This window comes from Danio rerio, chromosome 6, assembly GCF_049306965.1.
Source record: "Danio rerio strain Tuebingen ecotype United States chromosome 6, GRCz12tu, whole genome shotgun sequence".
NCBI lineage: Eukaryota > Metazoa > Chordata > Actinopteri > Cypriniformes > Danionidae > Danio > Danio rerio.
The window spans coordinates 17,875,942-17,890,945 of NC_133181.1; the positions used below are offsets into that span (position 1 = coordinate 17,875,942).

At 37.2% G+C, this 15,004-nt stretch overlaps 1 protein-coding gene and 1 long non-coding RNA gene across 2 annotated transcripts; both read right to left on the bottom strand.

The window, feature by feature from the left end:
- Positions 1–1,159: 1,159 nt before the first annotated feature.
- On the bottom strand, positions 1,160–1,804 carry LOC141386228 (uncharacterized). Its single transcript, XR_012407795.1, has 3 exons — positions 1,755–1,804; positions 1,533–1,631; positions 1,160–1,287 (listed from the first exon to the last, which is right to left on the bottom strand). It is a non-coding gene; the product is annotated as an uncharacterized lncRNA (long non-coding RNA).
- Positions 1,805–12,576: 10,772 nt separating this feature from the next.
- LOC137495844 (serine/threonine-protein kinase pim-3-like) lies at positions 12,577–14,867 on the bottom strand. The gene is made up of 9 exons (XM_073953882.1): positions 14,830–14,867; positions 14,560–14,604; positions 14,259–14,429; positions 14,054–14,136; positions 13,889–13,939; positions 13,440–13,812; positions 13,135–13,314; positions 12,949–13,044; positions 12,577–12,853 (listed from the first exon to the last, which is right to left on the bottom strand). Exons 2-9 carry the CDS (start codon positions 14,585–14,587, stop codon positions 12,825–12,827), a joined length of 1,011 nt encoding a protein of 336 aa, XP_073809983.1. The 5' UTR covers positions 14,588–14,604; positions 14,830–14,867; the 3' UTR covers positions 12,577–12,824.
- Positions 14,868–15,004: the final 137 nt, after the last annotated feature.

Consider the following 15,004-nt stretch of genomic DNA (forward strand, 5'->3'; position numbering starts at 1 on the left):
ACTGATTATAGTAACCACAGCAACGCCACCGCGCCACCAAATGCAATTACCCTGATTAAACGTGCAGTGCATGATTTCCGTGAAGCACTGTAGAATATAATAATAATAATAATAATTCTGTTAGGATTTGGGTCCCTGTAACGCCATCTTTTAAGTATATAAGCAATGGCAATTTAATCATATCTTAATGTTAAAACGACTTCCATTATAAAATCAATATGTGGACCTTTTTGGATTCCTGGGAGCTAATTAAAAATGTAATCCAGGAAAGAATGAGAACCATTGTTGTTGTTTACGTCCCTCAATCGGTATCTAAGCTGTGTCTCTAATTTATATTTATTTATGTGTGTGTGTGTGTAAATACAGTTTAAGTCACCAGAGAACAATATAGTCACAACTTATAGACCATTTGTGTTGATATAACAGTAAATAAGCGTTTAACCTTTGAATAAATTGCAAACAGCACACATGTTCTACATTGCAAATAATCAAACAAAGGACACAATAAATAACAAAAAACATTTATTGATTAAACAAGTATTAAACAAATAATAATAAAATTGAATACATGTTGTACTGCTCAAGAATTAAAAATTTCAATAAAGCAATAACAATGAAGCTGCAGAATAATGACACATTATAAACAAATTTAAGTAAACAGGAAGATTTTTTTAAAATTCTGAAATTGCACATGCACAAAAGTTTCCAAATAGACTGTAAAAAAAAAAAGCTTAGAAACTGCACAAAATTAAAAAAAGGAAACAACTTAAAATACCCATGTAAAAATCTATGAAATTGCACAAGACATCTTAAAACAGCTATTTTTTTTTATAAAAAACCTGAACAGAAACCAGTTTAAGAAATAGCAAATATAGTATAATATATATATATATATATATATATATATATATATATATATATATATATATATATATATATATATATATATATATATATATATATATATGTTTGTATATATAAAGAAATAGCATGAATATATATAGCTAATATATATGAATATAGCATGAATATACTTTCTCTATATATAGAGAGAAAGTGAAAGAAACAAATTGCCCAAGTATCAGGGAACATCTTAATACACTTAAAATGTTGTTATAAAATAAAATAATTTAAAAAAATAAAGTAATTTAGACATTTGACACATTAGCTGCTCTCTTTCCTTCCTTCCATCAACCCTATCAGGAGCAAGTTGTAGCCACCTTGTGATGTATTTCTCCACCTCTTCATCAGTGGCGCTATTGGTATGGACATTTGTCCTCACTGCATCTGTGATTAAAAGATAAACAGATGATTTGTTGTGAACAAGTACAAATGTTAATCGAAAAAAAAAAAACAGATTCATGTTTGCTCTCACATAAGTACAACCTATATGGGACTTAAAATCACATTATATAAAGATTCTTTGTTCCTTTGGTTAATGATTTAAATACACATTCTGCATTAAAGGTATTTTGGCACAGATGAATAACAGCCTCTAAATGTATTGAAATGTATATTTAAAATCAACTTACTGACTACGACAGTCCTTAGGGTGAGTGCACGAAAAGCCACTTTTTGGTTTGCCCCACTCCAGTTCATTTGTTTAGCCAAGGAGTTGACCAAAAGCTTTCCTAGGACACACCACACTGCTTCTTTAGTGGAAAACCTACCAATAAGTAAAATAAACTAACAAACAAAAAATAAATTAAAATAAATAAAAAAAATCTATGAAATACAAAAGAGCTTGAAATTACCACTTTCTTCCTTTGTTCGGGCTGCTCCTTTAGTTGATGTTCAAGCTTTTCTAAATCAAATAAATTGGACAAAGGAAGGTCAAATGTGCTTGCATCTGGAGTTTCATCCCGCTGCAGAGTACTGCTTTGTTTTTGCTGATTTTTGAGAATCAGGTCCAGTTGCTGCTTTATGACCTCTTGTGATTTTATAAGTTCAGTCAGTAATGCTAAAAAACACAAATAATGAATTAGTATAACATCTCATATATCTCAACAGTGGGATAGATACTGCTGTTGTTGTCTAGTTAATCTTTACTTTCTAGCTGCATTAAGCCTTTACAAATTTACTGATGTTTTGAATTCTTACAAAGACATGACGAGTTGCAATAAGTTCTGTCTTGATCTCCAACTGCACTGGAACAAGGACTGTAAATGTTCCTAGGGGTACTGGAACGTAAAGTAACTGTGCATCTTGATGGTGTTCTTAAGGATTCTGCCATAGTCATTGGTGGTGATGGTACTTGCGGTGCTGCATCAATTTCTGAAAGATCCTCCATTCTGCCTTTCTTTTCCAGTCTCTTTTTTCCAAATAAATTTTCATCATCACAGTCACTATAGTTGTATCTGTTATGTCCCCTGATCAGATACATTTACAACACACAACATTTTAGTACAGTGCCAAGTTTTTACGCAGCGGATGCCCTTCCAGCCGCAACCCATCTCTGGGAAACATCCACACACACATTCACACACACACTCATACACTACGGACAATTTAGCCTACCCAATTCACCTGTACCTCATGTCTTTGGACTGTAGGGGAAACTGGAGCACCCGGAGGAAACCCACACAAAGGCAGGGAGAACATGCAAACTCCACACAGAAACCCCAACTGAGCAGAGGTTCGAACCAGCGACCTTCTTGCAGTGAGGCGACAGCACTACCTACTGCACCACTGCCTCGCCTGCCTAGCATGATGATTGGTCATTTTCTTAAAAAAATGTAAATACTTTTTTAGGATTTGCCATTTCCAGCAAAATGAAACAAGAAATTATTTGATGACACCTCAAACTTCAGATGCTCATCACATCTGCTGACCAATCAAATGCTCTTCTGGTATTTGATATGTCCCACCCCTTTCAAGATGCTGAAACTGGCCATTGTCTTCCTGTTTCAGAATAAAACTGCACATTTTAAAGCATTGCACATTACCGACCCAGTGTTTAAAGTGATAGAACTGCTCAATATGAGTAATGCTGTATGTGATGCCTGATATTATAAATTCCCTTAATTGATCATCATTTATTGACGACTCATCAACCTTAATAACCATGAAATGTGTCTATTGCAGTGGCACACTGTCAGGAGGTGAGTACATTATCTGTAACGTTTTATTCTGGAAGTGAACTAATCATTTAAAGGGCACCTATTATTCACTTATTTTATTATTGGTGTCCCCAGAATGTGTCTGTGAAATTTCAGCTTTAAATACTCTACATATCTTTATTTATATACATTGTTTTTGTTTTAAACTGTTGAAAATGTCAGTTGTTTTGTCAGATTAAAAAGTGTTGTTTCTGTGTATGTGCCTTAAATACAAATGAGTTGTCTCTCTGTGCCTCGTATTGGAAATAAAGTAGTGTTTGGACATGTCAACTACTGGTCCACAGTGACAGGCAATCACCCAGACACTGATGAAGCAGAGACCCAGTCTAAAATAACAATGTTACGGGACCTACAGTATTATGCCCCTTTTTACAAGATCTAAAATACTGTAAGTCTCTGATGACCCTGGGGTGTGTATGTGACGTTTCAGCTCAAAATACCATACAAAATTATTTTATAACTCTTTGAAACTGCCCCTTAAAGGTCTCTATTTTATCAATCTAAGCATAAAGTCTAAAGTGCATGGAACAAAACCATTAAGACCATGTCCGAATCCAATTTTGCTATTTTAAGGACAGGAAAATATGTTCTGTGCTCTGGCGCATGGTCCGACAGGGTTGTGCTTATTCTTTTCATGAGTTATGGGTGTGTTTTCAGCAAAATGTGCATTAAACCAATCAGAGTCTCATCTTTAACCGTATGTTCACACCGAAAGCGGCGACAGCGCCAAAGTAGCCGGAATTCATTCATTTTCAATGAAAGTCGGCAGTGAGGAGTAGTGCAGCGCGCCTTCACCGCTGTGGGCGTCGAAGAGAGTTGAAATCAAGTTAACTTTTTGGTAATGAGCTATGATGTGGTTCGGCAGCAAGCAATCAGAATGTAGAAGTCTGCCGCACGAGAGCAGTCCAGAGAACACAGTCACAGTGAACTTTGGTTCTGACCACAGTTGTTTCCACGGGTTTGATTATTGCGGTCACTGGATTTCCAATTATTTGCAATGTTTTCTCACAGGAACATACATTAAAAAGTTACTGGTGAGTTACTCATGTGAATTAATGTTATATATATTTTTCCTTAAAAAAGCGGGAATCTCAGCACAAAACAGTATTGCTGCTTCAGAATATTTCAGACATATGGACACATTAGATAATTAAGTGCAGCAAAGCCACACCACATGCAACTTGATCTTCCATTGTTAAATAAATTTGATAAAAAGTGTGCAACATTTTCACGCTTGAAAGCATGTTTTATGTGGGAATGTGACTGATATGCTGCAACGGCCCCTTTAAATACAAGATCAATGTAGCGAATTTTGACGCTCTTGCCGCCAAAGGTGAAGGCAGACAGCGTTGTCACCAGGGCGCCCAAAGCGACCTTTGACGCTCTTTATGCTTTCGGTGTGAACGTGTAGTAAGAGTCAGCTGTGTTGCACCATGGCTCATTTTCTATATACATGGTGGACTTTGTAAGTGGAAAAACTAAACGCTTCACTAGTGAGAAAACAGTTAGACAAATCATCTGTTCGAGGATGAAGACTGAGCCTCCTCCAGTCGGCCTCTTTAATTTCTCTTTGCTTTACTTTTACTCTTTAACTTTAGTTAACGCTCTGCACAGGACTTTAAACCAGCATTCATCTGGTCAATAGCGTGGCCTATTTCAGTTCCTCAAAATAGCAATGCGCCAACAATACGCCTTAACACACCACATTTTTAGACCAGAACACCCATGAGTCCAAAAAGTGGCACAAATGGATTTGCTATTTAAACAACGTGGTGCAAAACATGAAAATTACAGTTGTGTTGATCTGAAAATAGCAACTAATCACGCCATACACACCTTGCACCTTATTGCGGTGAGTGTGTGATAGGGCCCTTAGGCTTTGATCCTAATTGTGTCATTTTGGTGACTGTTGCTTTGAAGATAATGTGAAATTAAAATATATTTTTTACATGTCAGCGAGTGACAGAATTTGTCTTTAGAAGATATAAAACTGATATAAGCATCCAAAGCTTGCAGTTTCTCACTTTCGTCTAATTGGATCAATGATTTTTTCCCCATCACCTCATACTTCAGTTTCTCATCAAATCTTGATCATTCAAATGCTCTCTAGTATCTGACATAACCCGCCATTTTCAAGACGCTTCCCATTTGCTTTTCATTTGATGCGCTTGAGCTCAACCACCCTCACTGGCAGAACTGTGATATGTGATATTGATATAAATACAATATTGGCTGATTGTTTTTTTTGTCTAATCTTTCCCACCCTCTCTCCATGTTTCAGTTGAGATTACGTCAAACATAGAATTAAAATGCTAAATTGAATCATCCAACTATGATGGAAAGACATTTACTGAAATAAATTCCAACATGCGCATCAAAGAAAGTCATGTAATTTTGTTTGAACAGATTATGAGATAACTAGGAGTGATGGTACAGCATTAGGCAAACAAGTGGACCGACCACAATCTAGAGCATCTGAAATGTTGTTTTGGCCATTCTAAAATCATTCAGCCAAAGTTCATCCTTAGACTGGTTCAGTATTATTATCTCCAGGCGCAAGTCATTTATTAAATAAGAGAAAGGACCACAGTGTTTTCTCCTACCACAGCAAATTCCATTTTTCTTTTTTATATTTGGTGCCGGTTTATCAGGAAGTGACCAGTTTTGTTCTCTTAGATGGAAACAGTGCTTTATTCATAAATGTCTTATGCAATATTCCAGTTTTGTGGATAAATCTCTTTGGATGGAAACACAGCTACTGATAACTAGGTGTAAGTCTTCTTGCCGAACACACACTTGTCATCGTGGCTTTAATGTCCTTAGGAGACATCCAAATTCCAACTGCGCCAAGTAAATTAAATAAATAAACTGACCCAAGTGTTTCTAATCCCGCTGAGAGTGGACTGATGGATGTTGAGACAATCCCTCAAATCCTGCTCTTTCTGACCAGCGACAGGTAAACCAGGAACAGGAACCATTGGTCAATCAGTGGAAGGCATTGGCTCTGGTGCGGAGCAGGAGTCTTCATGACAAAAATGATGATCATTACCTGGTAAAGTTAACAGACATTAACATCTCTGGTGTATTTTGTAAATAAAACATGACTTCAGATGAACAACAAATTCCACTGTATCTCACATTTCACAGTTTTATGGTCAAACCTTATTAATATCATTATAAACATTTCTTAAGTAACATCTAATCACAAAATAAAATATATCCCAAGTAAATAACTCAAAAATGAAATTACAAACATGTAAACACTTTAAGGAAATAAACAGTTGTTTTCCCCTTTAAAATACAAATATTACATTTCTTGTATAAAAATTTGTATGAATAAACTGTGATCCTTTTTGTTGAAAATATAAAGTAGTGGTGAACAATATATTGTTTGAGCATCGATATCGCAATGTGCGTATTTGCAATAGTCACATTGCAGGATCAATTTTAATAATGATTAAAAGATAAAGATATTATTAAATTTGACATTATTTATCCAATGATCACCATGTTATTTTACATTTGATTGTTTTGTTTCTGTACTTGAATACTGTTCCACTCCCCAGAAAAGCATAAAGCACTGTTTATTTATTTATTATTGCTTGTAATTTGTTATAATTTATGCAGATGAACTGCATAGAAAAAGTCTTGTTCATCCAGGTCGATTTAAATTAATTAAAGCTTTCCAAATATAGCTATTCAAATCATCTGGTGAAATTATATTCCTAACGCAATGTATATCGCAGCAATACAAAAAAAAAAAATGCAATGTCAGATTTTTCCAATATCGAGCAGCCCTAATATAAAGCAATTGACAACACTGCCAGAGAGTCTTTCTCAGCCTTATGCATGCTAGACGTGAGCTAACTACACCTACATTTCGAAATATAAACAGAATAGAAAACTCTTTTTCAGTACACATTTGATTCCACGGTAATGATATATACATCATACCATCCAGCCCCACTGCATTTATTTATTGCCATATTTATAGCAGAAATAATACCTGGTCATTTATGTCACGGAAACACATATGTATATTTATTATCAGTGTGTTACTGAAATGCAACATGATTATTTATTAACTGTACTCTGTTAGCCCTTACTGTAGTTTATTATAAAGCAGATGTTTGTAAACATGCTTTGTAACCCTTGTCATGAACTGATCAAAGTAACAAATTGTAAACATTTGGAGTAAGATATTGTAACTGAATGTTTAGTGTTTACTTTAGAATGGTTTTCTATGGGAAAGTGCTAAGCATGTAGTTTAGCATCTTGTGCTTGTATTCTAGCAACACTTATTTGCTGTATAAAGCATGTATTATATCAATAAATAATTTGATCTGTGTTTCCATTTCTCTTAAAGAATCATACTGTTAGTGAGTGAGTCTCTGTTAATTTTAAAGTCCCCATTAACTTATGACAAAATTAACCGTATGATTTTGTTAGCTCACATTGCTAGTGTTGTGGGGAACTATTTATCTGTGCATGTCATTAAAAAACAAAACTTGTTTGCCCTTAAAATCTTAATTGAAATACAAAAATGCACTTCCTGTTTGTTTTTCTGTTAAATTGTCAGATTACGTATATCTTAGGAATTGGGGATGACTAACATATTTAACCACGCTGCTCCAACTGTCAGTTTTGACACTAAGCAGAAATGGTGAGCAGGATGTGTCTGTTAGGTTGTAATATCTTTGGCCAAACACTTTTCCCAATCTTACTAAATGAAATGCCTACTTTACTACATCCAATCAGCTCGCAGTACAAAAAACAAGCCACGGCCACTGTTGTGTCATTTAATATTAGGCTCGCTTGAGGTGCGCCTCGCCTTGACTGCATTGTAAACGAGAGCAGGCGTGTGCAGTAAGAGGAGGGCTCAAAAATTACATCAGAAGTCGGACACCTGCTGAATCTCGCTGTTTAGCCACCTGGAAACGTCACCAGTGGCGGAGATCTCGTTCGCGTTTTTTAATCGCAGACGAATGACCTCATGAAAAAATACTATGGTGATTTATAGTAAATATTATTGCATTTTGAACATGCTTTTTCAGTATTGGGTTGTGTTTATAGTTGTTGTGATACCAGAGCAACTATACAATTTAAATAGGCTATTTTATAACATGGTTCAAAAGCACTACAGTATACATTACTATAGTATTTTTAATATGGGAGTGGATGCAATAGAAATATCACAGTTTTTACAAAAAAAATGGTTCAGAATTACAGAAGATGAACAGCTCATTAACTAAAAGGGTGTATTTAAAATGTAATTCTGTATATTCAACAAACATTAAAAGAATAACAAAATAAACAGCTTATACAGCAAGAAAACGTTCAAGAAACCTAATTTGGCTACATTATAAATGAAGTAGCCATAGATGCTTTTGAGTGACGGGTCATGACAAATGTTTGTTTGATAAATAAATTCTTAGGGGGTTAATTACATTGACATGCTTATTAGGTTTATATAAACTGATATTACTCCAGCCAGACTAAAATAAACAGCCCAAGACTTTCTCCAGAATAAAAACTATTAGACTGTAGGAAAAACTGTGAAAATATTCTTGGTCTATTAAACATTACTTTTGACTTCACATACACACACACACACACATATATACATATATACATACATATGTGTGTGTGTCTTGTTTACTACACCTTTTTCACTTCTCATATGAAACCACACAAAGATGAGGCATAATGACAAAACAGTCTGATTACCTTTGTATGTCTGAATATGTGTATATATTGGATTGACTTTCATTGAATAACGCTGCATAAAAATTACTATACAAAATTCACACAAACATACAAAAAGTGAAAATGACAACAAACAGGACTTAAAACTGAGAGAGAAATAAAATACAGCACACACACATCCTAATGATGTATTAGCTACATTTAGTTATATTGGATAGGTCACGTTATGTTTTACAAAGATGTGTTTTGTTTTTGTTTGCGTGTAAATCTAAATAAATAACCATATTTAATGCTCTTTATGACTTTTTTTTTAATTATCAACGAAAATACAAAAAAAGGTATTAAACAAATCCAGGTATAAACCTTAGTAAAACAAGATAATAAAGTGTAATGTGTCAGTCTTATCCAATCAGCATTAAGCTGTGTCGTCAGCCAGTCGTTTCCCATCATGCTTTTGGTAACGCAGTCTTTTGAGAGCAACTGCGGCCGACTGCTCTATCCGAGGTACCCGCCTCGCGATCGCGAGAGTTTTTTGGCGCACGTCAGCGTGACATCAGAGCGAGGCGAAGGCAAGGCGGACACATTTCTAACCGGCATGCATCTTGCTGTGATCACCAGTGATCCATTCTGCGCAGATTTTGGCCAAGTCAAACGAGCCTATTCAGTTTCTCTAGGAACTGTGTCACAATACAAAAAAAAAGTCGCAACTTCAAGTTCATGCAAACTTTAAACATTTTGTTAACTGGAGAAGAAAAAAGTTTAAGATTTATATTTTATTGAAAAGAGTAAAGACTCTTTTTTTGGGGTTATTGGGTATAAAATCAATTTTATTGTTCATTTTCTTTGAAAAGGACAGAATTCTTGTACAGAATATAAACAACCATTTTTAATTATGACAAACATTTAGATTACTCTTGGCTTGTTTTAATAATTTATATTATATATTTGTTTCATTGCATAGTCTCATTTTAAAAACACATACTAGTTTGCACTCTGAGCTGGTGTGTGTGCAGGTGTGTGTGTGTGTGTGTGTGTCTTCAGCTCGTACAGCTTTACACAGAGCCTTACAGATGCAGCAGAGGAAGCTCAGGATCAGGATCTGTTCTCCTCAGTTCCTCTGCCCCTCCTGCTCTCCTTCTACAAATCATTGACAGCGTTTATCTACACTGAACCTGACAATGCAACCCAAGCCATGACTGCTGGATTCAGATAAGTGTAATGTCACTGGCCACCTGTGCAGTGCAACCAGGGATGGCTCTCAAGGTCATCTAAACTGGACCGATCAGCCAGTGCTGCACTGAGACACCAGTGAATCAGCTGACGGCACTCTGTTACACACAACACCGTCTTCAGAAACACACAACAACACACTTCTGCTCGCTCGCCAGGCTATCTCTGAATGTGTCTGAATCTCTTACCTGTTGACAAGCTCCTAGGGAAGGTCAGTCTGCTCTACACACATACGGACAATTTAGCTTACCCAATTCACCTATAGCACACGTCCTTGGACTTGTGGGGGAAACCGGAGCACCTGGAGGAAGCTAACGTGAATGAGGGGAGAACATGCAAACTCCACACAGAAATGCCAACTGGCCCAGCCGGGACTCGATCCAGCGACCTTCTTACTGTGAGGCGACAATGCTAACCACTGAGTCACTGTGTTGCCCCAGCGTGTATATCAATTAAGAAAGATGTATACAAGCATTTAAATATCTACTGACTAATTTAACTTTTCTCTTTCGTCAGATGGGTTCAGGTAGTGCCTCTGTCCTGCTGCGCTTCAGGAGAATTCAACATCACAAACAAAATGACCACCTTGTGTCATATAACATATATTGATCAATCAGCACGGTTGTCAAGGCAGAATCTCAAGCACAACCAATCATTTTAAATGACATGGTGAATCATTTAAAGAAATTTAAATGTTAAGTTCAGAGAACTTACAATATGAATTAAATGTTTGTTGCTGCCTAATGAGTAAGTTAAACACACCTTTGATGCCAAAACTTGGTATTTTTATTAATGAAAAGTTATATTATTCGCTTAGGGCCCCAAGAAAGTCTGGAGGCCCACAATAAATACTAATAATGTAATTTTCTGTCGTATTTTGTAGGATAAGGCTTTAACAAATACATTTTACCTTAAATAGCATGTGTGCAATTGTGTCCCCCCCACCCCCAATCATGGATCAGTCCAGCAGTCAAATCAGATGAAAATTTAGTTTCAGAAAACAAATAGTTTGTTCATTAATTTTAGTTGTGAACTCATTTTAAGCAAACAAATCTTTTAAAATGTAGAGATTGTGTTAAGATAAAAATATAGACAGCAAGACAGAGTGCTATAAGATAAAGACAGCTAAATAAATAAGCAAATATGAAAAGTGCTTATTACTGTAAGACTTCCGGGTCTCATGACTCGAATTGCTTAGGGCCCCCAAATCACCAAATCCAGCCCTGCTCATAACAAACAATCATCATGATCACGGTACAAAGTGTAGAGTAAACAATGTTATTAACACTATGAGCTGTATTTGTTAAAATAAATGTTAAATTATTGTGTGTTTCATTAGACAAACTGTTGAGATGATGAAAAACACGCAGTCTTATACGTTTTAGTTAAATTGTGATTCTCTGTGCTGAACATTACCCCCTTGTGTTGTCTATGATCACTTACTGAGGAGAGACGTGACCCTGCACCACAAAAGCACTTTTTTACTTCTTTTAGTTTGAGCACATGCTTTTCAAAATGATTGAGCTGTTGAAACTTTGACCTACACATGAAAAAAACATTGTTTAAATAAAGTTATTTTTTAAATTATAATTGTATTCTAACCTGAAACTGAAGATCGTCCTAAAAAGAGATTTAATGCGCTATATTGGGATAATTTGTAATTTGATGTGCACAAAAGAAGAAAAACACAGTAGTGTTGACTTTAAATTCTCGTAAGAAGTTTAGTATTTGTATTTTTTCTAACTTGGAATTGAAGATTAAATCAAAAAACTATTCAGCACTCTTCAATGTTGAAATTTTGTAGTTCAATGTCCACAAAAACACAATATTGTTCATTTCAAATTCTCATAGAAACTTTTCTTTTTTACTTAAATTGAAGATCACTCAAAATAAAAAAACATTTGTTAAATATCAGCATGCGTGTATGGACATTTACTGAGTTTATTATCGACAGATCTGTGTTTAAGTAAAACAATTCGGCTAGTTTAGATTTTTATGTTTTAAATTCAGACATCAAATATTGCAAATAAAGTTTTGGTCTAGTTAGTTCAGCACACTACAGACAGCATGATCATATCTGACTGAACAGAGTCTCCTAATTCCTCCAGTGTTTGTGTTACTTCATTCATTTTCCTTCAGCTTAGTCCCTTTATACATCAGGGGTCGCCACAGGGGAATGAATCGCCAAAATATCCAGCATATGTTTTACACAGCAGATGCCCATCCAGCTGCAACCCAGTACTGAGAATCATCCACACACTCTCACATGTACAAACACACTATAGCCAATTTAGTTTATTCAATTCACATAAACCACATGTCATTGGACTGTGGGGGAAACCCATGCCAACACATGGAGAACATTTAAACTCCACACAGAAATGTCAACTGGCCCTGCTGGTACTCGAACCAGCGACCTTCTTGCTGTGAAGTTACAGTGCCAACCACTGAGTCACTGTGCTGCCCTTGGTTTGAACATTTACATTTTAGTGAAACCAGTAAAGACAAAAAAAACTGCTGTAATTGCGTATAAAATAACTTTATTGTTTATGATTTATTTAACACCTTCCCCTGTTTTTCTCTAAGTGGTCTAGAAACTGTACATTTGTCAACTGTAGACTAGCTTTTGTGTGTGTGTGTGTGTGTGTGTGTGTGTGTGTGTGTGTGTGTGTGTGTGTGTGTGTGTGTGTGTGTGTCTTCAGCTCGTACAGCTTCATACAGAGCCTCACAGATGCAGCAGAGGAAGCTCAGGATCAGGATCTGTTCTCCTCAGTTCCTCTGCCCCTCCTGCTCTCCTTCTACAAATCATTGACAGCGTTTATCTACACTGAACCTGACAATGCAACCCAAGCCATGACTGCTGGATTCAGATAAGTGTAATGTCACTGGCCACCTGTGCAGTGCAACCAGGGATGGCTCTCAATGTCAGCTAAACTGGGTCGATCAGCCGGTGCTGCACTGAGACACCAGCGAATCAGCTGACGGCACTCTGTTACACACAACACCGTCTTCAGAAACACACAACAACACACTTCTGCTCGCTCGCCAGGCTATCTCTGAATGTGTCTGAATCTCTTACCTGTTGACAAGCTCCTAGGGAAGGTCAGTCTGCTTCTGGACGTGACCCTCTGTGCGCCTCTGAATGGGAAACGGTCACACAGGATGTTGTAGAGCGTCACTCCTACTGACCAGACTGTAGCTGGAGTCGCATGGTAGCGATGTCTACGAAGCCACTCAGGAGGAGCGTATGCAGGAGTGCCTGAGAGACATAAGAAGACCACAAACATCTGCTCAACATGCTCCAGTACAGACAAATTCCCTTTAGTGGATCAGCAGAAGTTCACAAACATCAACAGAACGTTTCCTTCTGTAACTCAAACTCACCTGCAAAGTATTTGTAGGCCGATCGCTTCAGCAGATCTCCACAGCCGAAGTCCAGCAGCTTGATGTCCTGGGACTCTGTGGAGATCAGGAGGTTTTCTGGTTTGACGTCCCGGTGCAGGACGCCACGGCTCTCGCAGTGTTTAAGGGCCGCAATCAGCTGCACCAGCACTTTCTTTGCAAGACGCTCATCCAGACAGCCGTTCTCCTCACAGAAGCTCTGGAGATCTTGGCAAGGATCCGGTCGCTCCAGGATCAGGATGTAGCGCCTGGGACGGTCAAACCAGTCCAGCAGCTGCAGGACACTGGGGCAGGCAGGAGCTGACGTGACACGGGTCATCAATGCCACCTCCAGCGGCAGCCGACCCTGACCATCCTGCAGGACAAACCCTCCATTATATCCAGAACTGAATCAAACACAGCAAACACAACAGATTCACATCAAAACATACAACTTTCAGTCGCTCGGGGGTCCGGTTCTTCGACACGTACTTGATGGCCACCTGCAGACAGGAAAAGCAGAGTAAATCACACCTGCCTGATTGTGACACATGACATTTACTGACAGCAACATTTCTAAAGCATGTCTGAACAAAAGAGGGAAGAAAATCTCTTACTGGCAGTCCATCAGACCTGCGCATCCCAGCAAACACAGAGCCGAATCCACCTCGTCCCAGCAACGGGCCCTTCTGGTACAAGTCTGCAACACCGAAGAGCACAAGAAATGAAGAAAAGAGAGAAAGAGAAAACATGCTGCGGTCTCTTCAATGACAAATCATTTCCAAACTGAGCCATAAGATCTAAAAGATGAGCTGTGCTGACCTCTGCGAGAGCGTTTGGCTGGTCTGCTGGACGAGGTGGACAGTGTTTGCTGGCTGCTGCTCTGCCTTTTCCTCTTGCTGTTCCTCTGGTCTGTGGATGCAGAATCAGCCAAATGTGAAGGCAGAGGAGCCAAAAAACCAGGAAGCTCAGTGGTGCAGTCCCGTGTATCTTCTGTATATCAAAACATTTTTAATGAATCTTTTTTGTTAACTTCTGTAATCCTTTTCATATTAGTAAAACACCATACAGCATCATACAGTGATATTCAATGACAAACAAATGAAAGATTAAAAACACTCACCTCCTCTTTCTTCACCCATGTGGGACATGGACAATCTCCTCCAACCTGCAATAAAACAGACAAATACAGACAAATATAAAAAAAAATGTAAAACAAAGTAAAGAAAAAGAAGAAGAAGAAGAAGAAGAAGAAGAAGAAGAAGGAATGAAAAAAAGAGCAACAAAAATGTGTTTAAAAAAATATTCAGAAAAATAACTAAAATAAAGATGATTAGAGAATTTGTGCTCTTTAAAATAAGTCTTTTTCTCTCAGAAATCTCAGGAATCGCACAGAAATGCTCTGCAAAGTCGCCTCGTCTCTCAACCAACAGATTGCGATGGGTTTGATTGTTTTTATATGCGGTCAGAAATCATACAATAACACGCGTTGCTATAGCAACTAATAATGGCGTGACTTTGCGTGCCTGAGATATTTTTTTATTTTCATGAATACAATTCATGCAGTT